The sequence below is a fragment of the Neophocaena asiaeorientalis genome, unplaced genomic scaffold (genome assembly GCF_003031525.2).
Source record: "Neophocaena asiaeorientalis asiaeorientalis breed wild unplaced genomic scaffold, Neophocaena_asiaeorientalis_V1.1 scaffold105, whole genome shotgun sequence".
Taxonomy (NCBI): Eukaryota; Metazoa; Chordata; class Mammalia; order Artiodactyla; family Phocoenidae; genus Neophocaena; species Neophocaena asiaeorientalis.
The window spans coordinates 834751-850891 of NW_020172162.1; the positions used below are offsets into that span (position 1 = coordinate 834751).

At 41.1% G+C, this 16141-nt stretch overlaps 1 protein-coding gene across 1 annotated transcript in view; it reads right to left on the reverse strand.

Annotated features, from left to right (window-relative positions):
* POPDC1 (popeye domain cAMP effector 1) overlaps window positions 1–16141 on the reverse strand; it is a 38976-nt gene that overhangs the window by 13357 nt on the left and 9478 nt on the right. Inside the window, exons 4-7 of the mRNA XM_024755757.1 lie at window positions 15900–16087; window positions 15066–15174; window positions 6942–7109; window positions 5864–6005 (exon numbers count right to left, since the gene is read on the reverse strand). Coding sequence (XP_024611525.1) covers window positions 5864–6005; window positions 6942–7109; window positions 15066–15174; window positions 15900–16087 — 607 coding nt within the window. The remainder of the gene's footprint in view (window positions 1–5863; window positions 6006–6941; window positions 7110–15065; window positions 15175–15899; window positions 16088–16141) is intronic.

Genomic DNA, 16141 nt, shown 5'->3' on the forward strand with positions numbered 1-16141 from the left:
ACCTCCCCCAGCTGCACCCTGCTCGACTACACAGGAGCGCTGCTTCTCACTAGCCCTCTTGGCGGGTCTGAGAACGGCTCACGGGCTCTTCCCCTGGGTACCTACTGCCCGATCACATCCCTGTCTCTCTCTTTCCCTATAATTTTATGTAAAGCTTGTTGTGTATAAGCCTACCGTTGTTCACAGGGGGAACAAAATACAAATTGGGTTGAACAGACTATTTCATGAAACAAGAAGGTTGTATTGGCTTTTTGTATCTTTCCAGGTAAAAAAAAATAGATAAGAGAGGTGAGGGAGACTCATTACGTCAGATATGCTGCCTAGTCTTTACAGCCAAGAATACGAACCAGATGCAAACTAACTCAGCTTAGAGCAGACCTGTGCATCTAGGTCATACGAAATCAGTACACTGTCCACAGCACCATCTTGACATTAATAACAAAAAATACTTGTAAAGGTTTTTTTGTCAGTAATAAATATCTCTATTCCATAGTCTATCTAAGAAATCATGAATTTTAATTATAATTTCTGAAAAAATACACGGTTTAAACTAGCAAAATCTTTCAAAGATGAGTTCTGACTGGATCACCTACACTGACTCAGGATTTTCCAAAAACAAACCAAACAATAGGTTTATTTAACCCCAATTAACTAAAATAAAGTTCTCAACTTTCAAGGAAACATAGTATGTCCACCTGTTGCCATGACAATGCCTTGCTCAGCACCACTTATCATGATGGAACTGCCAAGTACAGTCGATCTCTGTGTGTGTGTGTTTTATACATCACACGTAGGGAGCCAAACCTTGTAAGGAAGGAAAGACAAGGAGATGACAAGGCACCCTGATGAGCACGTTGGTCCAGGAGCAGAAAGAAGAAAACTTATATCCATCTGAGGGCATTAAATCCTTCTCACACGTCCTGGACATCCTATCTCACAATCGCACTTCTAAACATGGAACTCAAGTAAATGAAGCAACAGGAAAGCGAAAAAGAGTTAAATTAATTGGAGTATGTGCTAGTGAATAAACAGGAAAGTTTTTCTCAGACTATTTCATTATTTTACTTTCTTGCCTTTAAATGATCGTTTGAAGTGGAATCCAGACCCTGGTAAAGAGTAGAGATCCTGGGGCTTCCCTGGTGGCGTAGTGGTTGGGAGTCCGCCTGCCGATGCAGGGGACACAGGTTCGTGCCCCAGTCCGGGAAGATCCCACATGCCGCGGAGCGGCTGGGCCCGTGAGCCATGGCTGCTGAGCCTGCGCGCCCGGAGCCTGTGCTCCGCAACGGGAGAGGCCACAGCAGTGAGAGGCCCACGTACCGCAAAAAGAAAAAAAAAAGTAGAGCCTTCACCAGAATCTATGTGAGCCTCAAGGAAATACAAGAAACATCTTAATCACAACCAGGGGAATGCAATCAGCCAAATTCCAGAATGCAGGGAATTCTACAGCTTCACTACTCAAGGCATAGTTCAGGGACCAGCCACATCAGCATCACGTGGGCGCCTGTTAATAAACACATGGACTTCCAGGCCCCACCCCCATCTGCTGCACCAAAGCCTTTCATGAGATCTCCAAGTTACGCATATGCATAGATATGTTTAAGAATCTCTGCTCTATAGGACAAACAAAAGAAAACAAAAAGCTGAAACACAGACAGAAAGAGATGGAAAGGGGAGCCTAGAGATTCCAAGACTTTTCAGCTCATGGCTCTTAAAGCTCCTGTTTTGAGGTAGCACTTGCCACTTTCACTCATGTCCCCTGGACCAGAGAAGTCACTTGGCCGGAACCACCATGAATGGGTACATCCTGATATTCATTTAAAAAATAATTATGAGAAATATTGAAATGGCTTTTAATATTTAAATCTACGTTTGAGTTAATGACTAGAATGAATAATGTCAAAGTTTTTTGGTTAGGAAAATATACAAAATAAATTTAGTTTTTACAGAGCAGCATTGCTCATCGTTCTGTAAGTACCTATGTGAGGCAATGTGAAAGCTAACTGACTGGAGAATATTATTGGATAATTTTAAATGTCCCTGCGTAGAACCTCCATACAACGATTAAGTCCAACATTTTCTTTGAAATGGAAATTAACTGGTCTAAGAAAACGTATTTGTGGCACTGCTTGGTCCTAATGAAGGATTCGGGGGATGGTAGGTTTCTTGAAGGAAGTGGGATGGAGGGGGAAGAAGTGACCTTTGGCAAACACTACCTTCTCCCTAAGTGTAGTGGACTCGTCTGCAAAGAGGTGAGTAATAGCGGCCACTGTGCCCAGCTGGCAGAGTCGTCAGGTTCAAATGCAAGAATGGGTGTGAAAGTGACCTGTAAATTATAAAGCACCGGTCAAACATTTCATGCATTTTTTTTCCTTTTCTTTTTAAACCACAGAGGCAATATGGTCTAAAATCATGGACTGAGGAATCAGACAGGATATGTCTGTCTGCCAGCACCTCCCCCTGAGGATCTGGAACAGTGAGTACACATCTCATATTCCCAATTTCCTCTCGGTAAAGTGAAATGATACTCATCACGGTAGATTGTGTTATTGTCAACATGCCTGCTTTCCCTCCCTTCCTGTGTAGCCCCTGAAGGAGGATTAAAGAGCCACCCATTCATGGTGGTTCTGGCCAAGTGACTTCTCTGGTCCAGGGGACATGAGTGGCAAGTGCTACCTCAAAACAGGAGGTTTTTTTTTTTTTTTTTTGCGGTACGCGGGCCTCTCACTGTTGTGGCCTCTCCCGTTGTGGAGCACAGGCTCCGGACGCGCAGGCTCAGTGGCCATGGCTCACGGGCGCAGCCGCTCCACGGCATGTGGGAACTTCCCGGCCCGGGGCACGAACCCGTTTCCCCTGCATCGGCAGCGGACTCTCAACCACGGCACCACCAGGGAAGCCCAAAACAGGAGTTTTAAGAGCCGTGGGGTGATTCTGCCACCACTGTCCTCCCTATGCCACAAGTGGCAGCTTACCCAAACAGCGGCTGCTCCTTTGGTGTTCCAGAGTGTGGAGGATACAAGCTGGAGCAGCATCCAGTGTGCAGGTGAAGGAGAAAGAAAGCATTGCAGCCAGAGATTCGGGGAACCGTCTGTTGGCACTGCATCATCTAGTGAAAGCTAAGATACCTCTCCTCTGTGTAGACTGCAGTGAAGATTAAATGTGATTATGTATAGAGAATACCTGAAAAAAATAACACCTGCTATTGTCAATAAATGTTTGTGCCCTTCTCTCCACTAGCATTCATGAAGCTGATACTGTTGCTGAGAGCAGCTGACCCAGCTGCCCCCATGTGCCCATCAAAAATCCAGACTAGTAAGAGTTTAGGCCCTTGTTTTAGGGACCTAACATTGACTGAGGCCTACTGCATGCTCAAAGTGTGCGAAATTTCGTTATTTCAGCCTAACAGTCCTGAGAGATTGGTTTTGTATTCTCTGTTTTACAAGGAATGTAATTTGTAATTTGGAAAAGTCGATGGCATATTGATGGATCTGGCAAGAGAAAAACGAAAACAGCCTTCGGTAGTTCCAGGATAAAATCTAAGTAAGAGAAACAAGAACTAACCAGTTTTTAATGAATCACGCGATAGGGTGAATTAAATAATTCATAATTAATATCAGTGTTGTGCTCAAATAATAATGTCTTTCATTAAACTGCAGGAGTGATGCCAAGAATGAAGACTGGTCAAAAGGAAGCAGGTAGGGGGCTTCCCTGGTGGTGCAGTGGTTGGGGGTCCGCCTGCCGATAAAGGGGACACGGGTTCGCGCCCCGGTCCGGGAAGATCCCACATGCCGCGGAGCGGCTGCGCCCGTGAGCCATGGCCGCTGAGCCTGCGCATCCGGAGCCTGTGCTCCGCAACGGGAGAGGCCACAACAGCGAGAGGCCCGCGTACCGCAAAAAAAAACGAAGCAGGTATGAACATGGATTTGCTGTGCGGTTCACACACACACACACACACTCAAAAGTATGCACACATATGTGGCTCTCTGCATTTGCATCAATATGTAAGATCTTGTCTAATAAACCTAAGGCTAAAATAAGTAAATAAACAACATAAGCAGGTTGTACACATTTTCAGTACAGCAAAGTACAACTGGACAAGGGAACTGAGAAGTAAAGTTGCCCCCTCTGCCCCCAAGGGCTGCCTACTTCTTCACAGACACAGAAGCTTCAATCATCCATGTGGGGAGTGGACTTTTGGATTAAACTCACGATTCGCTATAAGGGAGAGGGAAGGAAACAGAGCAGGAGTTGTGACCAGATCCAGGCCTGTGCTGAGATATGACAGCTCATGTCAGATTAGAAAGGTCATACGGCTTACTCCAAGTGACACAGCTAAGAATTATTAGAGCAAGGACCCAGGTCTGTATGCACAACGTGTGTGATCCATCCACGGAACACCTGGAAATAAAGGTTTCCGAAGGCAAGTACAGTGCAAACATTAAACTTGAAAACATGTTCTAATTCTCTTTAAAGAACATACTCTAGAGAAGCTTTTTTTCTTTTTCTAAAATGTCCAAAAGATTTAGATTATACAAGAAAATATTACAGAAAAACAAAACTGATTTTAAGAAAACGAATGGCCATAGTATAAACTGCCCAGTCTCAGGGCTTCCTAAGCAAGACTGTGGGACTAAAAAAAAAAAAAACTACAAAAAAAGATATTCTACAGGAAAAATAACTCACATACAATATTTCACTGTAATTCCCTTTCTGCTGGCCTTTCTTAGAAATCACTGTACATGTAATTAGGATGGGTCCATTTGAAAATGCTTACCGACCATCAAACTGTTTCAACAAGGCAGATAACACATCTGACATGCTAGTAGATTCAGAGTTTGGTCAACCTCAGCTGTACTTTCTAAAAGTTACTTTGGAATAAAATATAGCCATTTCCACGTTCTCATTTGCGTTGTTCCTGAAATCTCTTTTAGGCCTACAATGCATTTCTATGCCTAGACTTTGCTTTGAAGCTTACATTGACATGGCCTTGTCAATTCCAGCCTCTCCTGACTATGCGATACTTAAAATCCTTAATCCGATTTATCTAAAGCATCCAAAGTTACAAGATCATTTACATAAACGCTTAGGGTTGTTAAATGCGTATCTGGATTTTCTTAAAAGTTACCTTGGATTAACATACAATTGTAAAGATTAATAATTTTTAGCTTATGCAGTGAGAGAATCTGTCTGCCTGTCTGCTCTTTCCCGTGAATTTGTTCCACAGTCTTATACTACCTTTCTTGGAATAATTCTTAAAATAATTTTAAGCATTAATGTTAAGCATTTAATCTTCAACATCTGTGCCATTAGTATTATTTAAAATGTTTTTAAACAATTTAAACTATAGTGGAATCTTGGAAAACTTGCCTCTTGGTGTGAATGAGGAGACTCACAGGGGTGTTGAGTGGCCTTCTTTATCTTCAGGAAAATTCCGTTACCCACTCACCTGTTAACTTCTGGTGGTCACACTGAGATAACAGCTGGCTGTACAACCTCCAGCTGTTGCGTCCTACCATTTTAAACACGATGCTGGGCCTAGGCTTCCACTAAAATCGTGAAAACAACAAGGCTTGGATACCCAGCAAACCGTATGGACTCGTTCATACTATTCTACTGAACCGGTGTTTGAGAAAAGCATATGGCAAAACAAGTGGACAGTTTCTGAAATGGAAATAAGCATTCTAGAGTTGGATTTTAACTGATGTGCAATCCAAAAAAAAAAAAAGCTAGAAAAGTTTTGATTATTTTTATTGTTACCTTTAGGTTGCCAAACACTTGCTACTTGAAAAGTTACTTTTCTGATCAAAGTTGTCATTTGTTCTTTTCTAGCAATATCCATCAGAATCCCAGTGTGGAGATAACTTACGAAGAGAGGAAACACTGGAGGTGCCCCGAAGAAACTGGTGTAAGCCGTCTTCATCTTCACTGGAGCTGACTATACTGTTCCTCATTTCCAGCATGGACAGCTGTGTGCAAAGGCTGAGCTGGTGGTCCAACTTTTGGACCGTCTATAAAGCAAAGTTGTAAGATTTCTGAGTGCCATGAGACTTAGATCACCTATTCCCTGTAAGTAACATTTACTTTTCCTTGAAATAGAAGACTATCCGGTACACAGTCAGTGCCCAATAAATGGTAGCTGTAATTTTTATTATAAGCTATTACTACAAATACATTAGGAAAAATGTAATATACTCAATAGCCTATTTATGAATCTGAAAAATAATAAGCACCAACCTAATTTGATAACCGCCTTCACCAAGATGACTCGAAGAGTACACACACCCATACTCATAGTCCCTGGAGAACAGTACTTATCACGGAAACAAGGTTTGCAAGTTCTCTTCTGTAATCATTTTAATTTCCTTCTAAGCAAATGTGGGGAAGTGGAGATCAAACTGCAAATCGTTGGAGATCTAGACAGCTCTGAAATTCCTAACCGAATGGACGCAGGCTTCCATCCCATACCTCTCGTCACTTATGGGCGTTCTGGGAGGGTACCTTACCAGTAGAATGTGCAAGACTGGAAAACACAGGGTTAAAAAGCCAACCTCCCGCTTGCTGGCGCTGATCAGCCTTTATCAGTCTGCAACCTCCCCCTGCCCCTCCTTCCATGGCCTATACCACTGGCTAGTTCTTCCATTCATTTATCATCTTCCTTAGATTGCTTGAAAGACTCTTTATGAAGAGGTTAGCTCCTCATCACCACAAATGGAGGTCCCTGACATTCACAGACACCTCACCAGGTCATGGAAAATATAATAATTGCATAATATTTCCTCACGCTTGAGAAATGATTCCCTGAAGGGTCTCTAAATTACAAGCATCCCCACTTCACTTAACATATGACTAATTAATGAAGATTCAGGAAAATATATATTGCATAAAAGGAGATATACCTAACTATACATATGTATTTAACAAAACAGACTCAGAAAAACACTTACTTTATCATTTAAGGTGGGATCATTCAATGAGTAGAGCTTATTTGTAATGTCTTTTCCTATAAGATACCTAAATATTTCATATAGGAAAGGCTCTGATTCCAGAAAGTAAGTTAATCTTTCTCTTGACCAGCATAAAAATCTACAGTTATCATCTGCAATAATGGTGACCTGCCAAAGAAACAGAGAGAAAAATGTGTATGAATTATGATGTTAGTAACTTGGGGGGAGGGAAGAGTAGAATAATTTAGTGGATATTATCATAGCAATGCTTTGTCATATTAGTTAAAATAAGATCCATACACACTCGCTTCTATAACTAAGTATAACATTACATTTAAAACCAAGCAATCTGTAGACTAAATGAAAGCAAAGTCTTCAAGTTTTGTTGTTCTGTTTTGTGAGGTCTGGTGATAGAAGAATGGCCACCGTGTCAATAGTACTGCTACAGAGTGTGCTAGACTGATGTCTCAATTGGATGTACAATTTATGGCTAAATATTTCTTTATATCCAGATAATTATACTAGAGAATGAGAAAGCAAACTCACGTGAATTGGTTTTAGGGCCCAGATGGTTACTGATAAATATGGCTAGTAAGGGTCCTTCTCTGGGTCCTTCTGTCATAGGTATTTCTTGAGTGTGACCTACCAACGGTAGCCCACTGGGGACACACACAGAGATCCCCCCGTTAGCTCAGAACTGGGAAACCACACCTTTTCCTTAAGTGTTATTATATAGGAAAATGGGAAAGCATTGTAATTGCACTACACAGAATTTAAGTATTCCTTAAATACATCCTCTCTCCAGGGCAAGGGGCCACGCCCTCACTCCAAGTTCAGGGTCAGGACACCCTTCCTCCCACGCAGGTCCTTCTGTCAGCTTCACGTGGCACTCCTGTCACTGAACTCAAGCTCATCCGTGGTCCACTCTCTCTCCTGAGCACCCTGAGGGCAGGGACTGTGCATCTTTATACTGAATGCCTGGCTTCCAACACTGAGTGGCGCCCAGTGCAGGTTTACCGATGAAGAAATTAACATATGAACTCAAATACTGTTGAAGGCAAAAACCATGTTTACATCTTCAACATTAAACCCAATACTTGTCCAAGTGGGAGGTTAATAAAGGTTTCTAAATTGACATGAAGTCATATCTGGGCTCAGAGCAAAGATTTCCAAAGGAGCTCTTTACCCTTTGTTAGTAAAAAAATTAAACACATTTCGATGACAAGGAGGTATTTATGTCTACTAGGAGAGAAAACAGAAAACCCAGCTTCTCTCCTTATGTCAGTGGTTGAAATCTGACCTTTAGTAAATTAGAGGGTTTGGCTACAAAACGTGGGTCAGTGTTCCTAGAAAAATAAAGCTGCACTCATTTATTCTATTAAATAATATTAAACACATTAAACAATAAATCCCCCAAACCAAACACATTGGGATTTAAGAAATGCATCAGCAGCTCTATGGCTCCGTAAAACACTAAATTTCATTTATTCTTTCAACATACATTGTGAGGCTCGTACTTTATGCCAGACACGGTTCAAGGCACTGAGGTTACCATTGTGAACAAAACAGCCAAGATCCTTGCCCTGTGATGCTTACATTCCAGTGGAGGAAGCCGATGAGGAATAAAGAAATGTGACAATCTCAGGTGGCAGTAAGTGTTTTGACAAATACAGAACAGGGGAAAATGGTAGAGAATGAGTAAGAAATGACAGGTACACATAATGCCGCTCACTTTAAGTATGTATTGTACTTTAACATTTAAGGTGCTTTTACATCTATCATGTAAGCAGGTCCTTAAAACTGCCTTTGAGGTAAGACGGCTAAGATTCTTCCTCATTTTCCAGATGCCAAATGAGAAGCACCAGGGGGCTTCCTTGCTGGCGCAGAGGCTAAGAATCTGCCTGCTGATGCAGGGGACACGGGTTCGATCTCTGGTCCGGGAAGATCTCACATGCCGCGGAGCAACTAAGCCTGTGCGCCACAACTACTGAGCCTGCGCTCTAGAGCCCACAAGCCGCAACTACCAAGCCTGCGGGCCACAACTACTGAAGTCCGGGCGCCTAGAGCCTGTGCTCCGCAACAAGAGAAAGAAGCCACCGCAATGAGAAGCCCGCGCACTGCAACAAAGAGTAGCCCATGCTCGCCGCAACCAGAGAAAGCCCGCGTGTAGCAACGAAGACCCAACGCGGCCATAAATAAGTAAATAAATAAATTTATAAATTTATAAAAAAACAAATGAGAAGCACCACAACACTTAGGCAGGTACACATGTTAATGAATGGTGGAGTGAGCACTGCTGACTTCTAGCCCAGGCATATTTTTCCACCAGGCCAAACCCTACCCAATGTGTCCTAGATTCATCAAGACAGTCACAGAGAAAGGCATTTGGTGAAGTGACCACAAGGCTGACTCACCATCAAGAATCCTGCATACAAAGAACAGCTGAACACGATGTCCTGAAGCCTCCATTCTAGTGGAGGAAGCTGATAATAAGTAAAGACATGTGACCAAGGGGAAAAAAAAGATTTAAGGAAGTATAAGGTCAAGTATAAGGTCAAGAGCCATATAAGCCAGTCCTGAGGAGTTCCCAGAGATAGTAGGAGATGGGCACGCAAACAGAAGGCAACCGAGTAACATTCTAGAGGAGTAATTAGAGAAAGTGAGCACCGGGCACACACAGTGGCCCAGTCCGGCACCCAAGTGTTAAAGAAAGGGTTAGGAATGTTGAGGTCCCTTCATTTTGCGCAGATGTCATCCATGCCTTTGGAAGATACAGTTCATGAACAGTGGGGGAAGAAGTTAAAAGAGGAGTCGGAAATCATCCAAGAAAAGAAGTCGTCGTTGCACTTAGGTGATGTATATACATTTAACTTTTCTTCAACCATTTTAATAACCTCAAGTTGCCCTGAGGCAATACTTTCAAATTTATACTATAATTTGCTTAGCCACCATTTCCTATATTTTTTTAAATGTCTTTTAAAAATTGAAGTATAGTAGGGCTTCCCTGGTGGCGTAGTGGTTGGGAGTCCGCCTGCCGATGCAGGGGACACGGGTTCGTGCCCCGGTCCGGGAAGATCCCACATGCCGCGGAGTGGCTGGGCCCGTGAGCCATGGCCGCTGAGCCTGCGCGTCCAGAGCCTGTGCTCCGCAACGGGAGAGACCACAACAGTGAGAGGCCCGCGTACCACAAAAAAAGAAAAAAAAAAAAATTTGAAGTATAGTTGATTTACAGTGTTTCAGGTATACAGCAAAGGGATTCATTTATACATATATATATATCTCCTTTTTCAGATTCTTTTCCATAATAGGTTATTACAACATATTGAATACAGTTCCTTGTGCTATATAGTAGGTCCTTGTTGTTTATCTGCTTTATATACATTAGGAAGCCACTTATTTTATTGAAGTATAGTTGATTTACAATGTTAACTTCTGCTGTACAGCAAAGTGATTCAGTTATACATATACATTCTTTCTAAATATTCTTTTCCTTTATTGTTTATCATAGGATACTGAATATAGTTCTCTGTGCTCTACAGTAGAACCTTGCTGCTTATCCATTCTATATATAATAGCTTACATCTACTCACCCCAGCCTCCCACTCCATCCCTCCCCCAACCCCCCTCCTGCTTGGCAACCACAAGTCTGTTCTCCATGTCTGTGAGTCTGTTTCTGTTTCATAGATAGGTTCATTTGTGTCATATTTTAGATTCTGCATATAAGTGATATATGGTATTTGTCTTTCTCTTTCTGACTTCCTTCACTTAGTGTGATAATCTCTAGTTTCATTCATGTTGCTGGAAATGGCGTTATTTCATTATTTTTTATGACTGAGTAGTATTCCATTGTATATATGTACCACATCTTCTTTATCCATTCATCTGTTGATGGGCATTTAGGTTGTTTCCATGTCTTAGCTATTGTGAATAGTGCTGCTATGAACATTGGGGTGCATGTATCTTTTTGAATTATAGTTTTGTCTGGATATATGCCCAGGAGTGGGACTGCTGGATCATATGGTAATTCTATTTTTAGTTTTCTAAGGACCCTCCATACTGTTTCCCACAGTGGCTGCACTAACTTACATTCCCACCAACAGTGTAGGAGGGTTCCCTTTTCTCCACACCCTCTCCAGCATTTGTTATTTATAGACTTTTTAATGGTGGCCATTCTGACCGGTGTAAGGTGGTACCTCATTATAGTTTTGATTTGCATTTCCCTAATAATTAACGATGTTGAACATCTTTTCATGTGCCTATTGGCCATCTGTATTTCTTCTTTGGAGAAATGTCTATTTAGGTCTTCTGCCCATTTTTCGATTGGGTTTTTTGCTGTTGTTGAGTTGTATGAGCTGTTTGTATATTTTGGAAATTAAGCCCTTGTCGGTCGCATCGTTTGCAAATATTTTCTCCCATTCCGTAGGTTGTCTTTTCAGTCTGTTTATGGTTTCCTTTGCTGTGCCAAAGCTTGTAAGTTTGATTAGGTGCCATTTGTTGATTTTTATTTTTATTTCTATTGCCTTGGGAGACTGACCTAAGAAAACATTGATACAATTTATGTCAGAGAATGTTTTGCCTATGATTTCTTCTAAGAGTCTTATGGTGGCATGTCCCATGTTTAAGTCTTTAAGCCATTTTGAGTTTATTTTTGTGTATGGTCAGAGGGTGTGTTCTGACTTCATTGATTTACATGCGACTAGGCAACCATTTCTTATTGATGGTGGAAAACGATTTTAAACCTGTTAAAATTATTATTCAATTTAAATGTAGTAACAATATTCAAATAGTAAGCTATACCTACAGTATGTATGAGTCTTACAAGTCCCTAAGAGCAGGCATTTAGCTGGAAGCAGGTAGTTAGCATATCGACTGAGGTCATTTCAGTGGATAGCTAATGCTTCATTACTGTCAAATAGATTTACTTAATGATTTCCTGTTACAACAGTCAAGTGAAACATATCTTTAATGAAGAGTTTTTATGATGCAATCTAGGAACTTTTAAAGCTTCCATGAAATACATTTGCTTCTTAGGTTATTAGGGTACCTCAGCAGTGCCATGCTTGAGTTCTTGTGAAGAATTTCACAGAAGAAATAAAAGCAAACACGGTAATGGAAGACACAAAAGAATTTCTCTCAGGTAGGAATTAGACTAAGCGTTTGTAACCGGGTTTGCTGTGATTACCTCAAGGCGCTGGATCAGTCCCAAACCAATCCTACGCCCTCACATAATGAAAAGACCTTATCAAGGAAAAGAGCGTAGGAGGGAATTGCTGAATGTCCTGGAATGGGAATGGCAGTCTGACGCTGTGACTGACTGACTGTCCTCAGGGGAGAATTTATTATTTTCTTTGTGTGCTGCACACAGTTTCACACACCAGGAACATAAAAATGTCCTGGAGGTGGTCTGTTCAGCTAATTCTTACTGAGTTTTCATCTGCACTAAAACACAGCAGAGTCAAGACTGGCAGATTAAATCGCTTTGCAACTTAACCCAAAGATTTACTTAACACTAAGATAAGGTTTTATTTAAAAGCCAGTTATAACTCAGTGTTCGTTTATTTCACCAGAGCTTGGACATCTGCCTCCAAGACATTCTTCTTCCTTTAAAGTCAATAAAGGTTTGATTTTCAAGCTTCACAGCACAGGATGTGCTATTGACTATGGGAAGGCAACAGCGGGAGGTAAAATCCAAAAGAAAAATGGAAATGGCAAAGCTCGCTGGATATGAAACTGTACAAAGAAGAAACAAACACAAAAAACTACCTTTCGTGATAATGATACTCAAGATTCTCCAACAGTTCTAAGCAGCAGCTTGGGTCTGTAAGTACTAACACAGCACCTAGGAGGCAGCTGGAAGTTTAGAGTCGTTGTCCCAGCTCTGTCACTCTGCCGGTCATCATAATTACCGCACATTCCTGAACAACATTCACTGTGTAATCTCAAGGGACAGTCATCGGGTCCACTTGCTTCCTTTCCTCCTTTCACCCTACGGTAGAATTCAGTAGCACCCCTACCAAAGAATGAATTTAAAGAAAGAAAAATGCAAAGGAAGCGGCTCCTTGTCAGAACACTTGTAACTGTTCAGAGTTAGAGAAAAATGAGATTAGCAGGTAAAAAGGCATGTGGACGGAGACGTCTGGCCATTGACTCTCAGGTGTAAATGCCACTGGCACAGATAGCGAAAAGTTGGTCCTGGGAGCACCTGCCAGCTTTCACTGAGAACTCACTTCAGGAAGAGGCAATATACTCCTACACAGATGTGCAACAGCTGTTTTTACTGTTGAGTATCTGCCAGTAGGAACATTTGGTAAATAATCAAAACAGAATCTTTCCCGAGGGCTTACTCTGATGGGAATCTGCTCCAGCTGTACAGGAGACAGTCTCGATGATGCCAGGGTAGGTTTTACCCACTGACCCATCAGGAAATGCCACACCAGACTCTATGCCGAGAAAAGCTGACTAGTCTTCAGAAAGACTGAATAAATAGCCTTCACTCAGCTAAGGTACCTCGAGTTTGGTCATGTTTTTAGAAACATGAGGAACATTTCTCAACTACCGAATCCCAATCCCTAGTCCCCAAGAAGAAAAAGAACTGTGACCAGTGGCAGAAATGCCTTTCTTGTTGTTAATTTAATTATAACTATAACATAATTTGAAGTCCGGTGGAAAAGACAGTACATGTTATATCCCAGGGGCTATGTGCTTCTGGAAACAGAGGAGGTTCAGTTCCCACTTTTTCCCCAAATGCCAGTCTCTTCAGGATTATACGAAACTGAGCTATTGTGTAAAACCACTTGCTACTATAAAGAGAGAAATGGATGCAGCAGATAAATGTTGGGTTTTGGAAGAAGAAATTGTAAGGTGGTCAGAGGAAAGAGGGAGAGAGAAAAGAAGTGGCCTGTGCCAGTTTGTAGATGGTGGTGATTAAAGATACTATAAGAATAAACCTCAGTGCAGAGCTGACCCTTGAAAACGCAAGGGAAAGTATAAATGAGGGGAGACAGGGTACAGCAGCTGCTTTCTCCTCTATCTTAAGCTCAGTGTGCTTGCAGCCAGCACTGCAGCCAGGTGGTAAATTTATATGAGACCTTCTAGTAAATGCACATAACTTTAACCAGGTATGTGGTTACTCAGGCCAGTTACTCAGGCAAGGTAGGAGCAGGGCAGGCCTGACACCATTGTAAATAAACTTAAGTAATGTCTGTGAATGTGCCCTTTTATCTCCATGTGGCATCCCAAATTGTGTGGCATTTCAGAATAAGACTCAAAGATAAGATTCTGTCATCAAGAAACACTGATTTTTTTCCTCCTACAGGTGATAGCATCCCCTTCTATTCCATTTCCTACCTAAATACATTTACCCTCCGGCTCATAAGAAAACCTGTTCTCAGGATATTTCCTTACTTCTGTTTATCTAGAGACTGAGACTAAAGGAAACTCTCACCCATTTTCTTGGTTACTCTCCTAACAATAATGAGGGGAATAAAAAAGGAGAGCTGGACACTCGCAGAAAGAAGCAGAACAAAGTGTCACATAATGGAGTACTTTTTTTAAGATACAAAAAAGAATCAGGCTAAGTAGTCATGTTCAAATTATTGTAATTGTGAAGAACTTCATTCTTTGCCCTTAAACATATTCATTAAATTTAAAAGAGTAAAGTGGTTATAGTTTTTTTTCATAAGGATTAACAAAGTAGGTTCTCTAGGGCAAAGTCAGTTTTCTGTTTTTCCCCAATAAAAGTAACCAATTACATGTTTTAAGAACACTGATTATCTATAATTGACATTTTCCTTTTTTCTCATAACAAGAGCATTAGATGTTCTCTATGGAGAAATCATAAAAATTCAAATAAGCAAAAAGGAAGAACACAAAAAAGCAATCAAACTCACAACCCAGAAATAACAGTGTTAACACAATGGCTAAATCAGGTTAGATCTTTCTAGACCTCTTCCTGTGTACATATACACACTACTTTAAGGTTTACAAAAATGGGGTCATACTATATGTTCCGTATGGTAATCTCTTCTTTCAGTAAATCATGGCCACTTTCCCATCCATATCCTTTGGATTTTGAATGAGACATTAACTAGTTTCAATCTTCTTAAAAATCATGCCAAAACATACCTGGAATTTTTCACCTTTGTGCATCTGGGTTGATCTAAATTCAGGAGAATCTATAAAGGCACAGGGGTAAATATTATGCAGAAAATGTCCTCGATAGGAGACCTTCATTCTGATAACAGAAATTAGTGTTAATAAATGCATAATAATCCACACATAATGTGACAAGCCTTAAAATCTCCATAATCTTATGGGTTTGTATTTTGTAAAATTTTAAAGACCCCCCCCCACAGGTGACTGACATAATTAAAAAGCCCTTCCTGAGGCACAAGTATTAATTTCAAAATAAATTTCACCAACAACAAGGGAAAAAAGACATGTATTGAAGAAGATATGTGCCTTCCAATGGTTATCATTGCTGTTATAGCTGGAGTGACCATATAATTAATTACTCAAACTGGGACACTTTTGAGAGGGAACAGACACTGGCTGTCTCCCCAGGAGACTGATATTCCTAGAAGTTGTATTTCTGTGATGTTCAAAAAAATTAAGCAAGTCACCTCTGAGATACGCATAAGCTCCTTAAATTTTAACACCCAATTTAAACCTATTACAATTCTGCCTCGTTAAATTTAAATAAAACTTCCCAAAAAGTTGAAAACTTCACAAATGAAAACACTGACATCAACAAGATTCACAGCAATAAATTCTACATAATTTTACCATGTTGCTCTGTAATATTCTAAAATGCAGTTGTCTGATGAAAATTCACCACCAACCAGCTCTGTGATCACTTCCTTCATTGGTCGGCAACATTTCCTTTCATTCATTTCCTACCCAGAAGCCAGAAGAGGATTCCAGGCAAACGAAGCATTTCGATTTCCACAGAGCACTTACTTTCCCTTCAGGAGAATACTCAGACGGTCGTCAACTGAGGTTATATCCTCTGCAGCATAGGTCTCGCCCTTTTTCAATGTTTGGATCATGCAAAACTGTCCAGTTAATCTTCTGAACAAATCTGGAGGCACACGGAGTGGTTCAAACAATCGCTGGTAGATGCTTTTGAGTTCCTTTTCGATTTTTACCTGAAAGGCAGCAGTGACCAGATACCACACTAACGCAGCAACACCAAAACATTG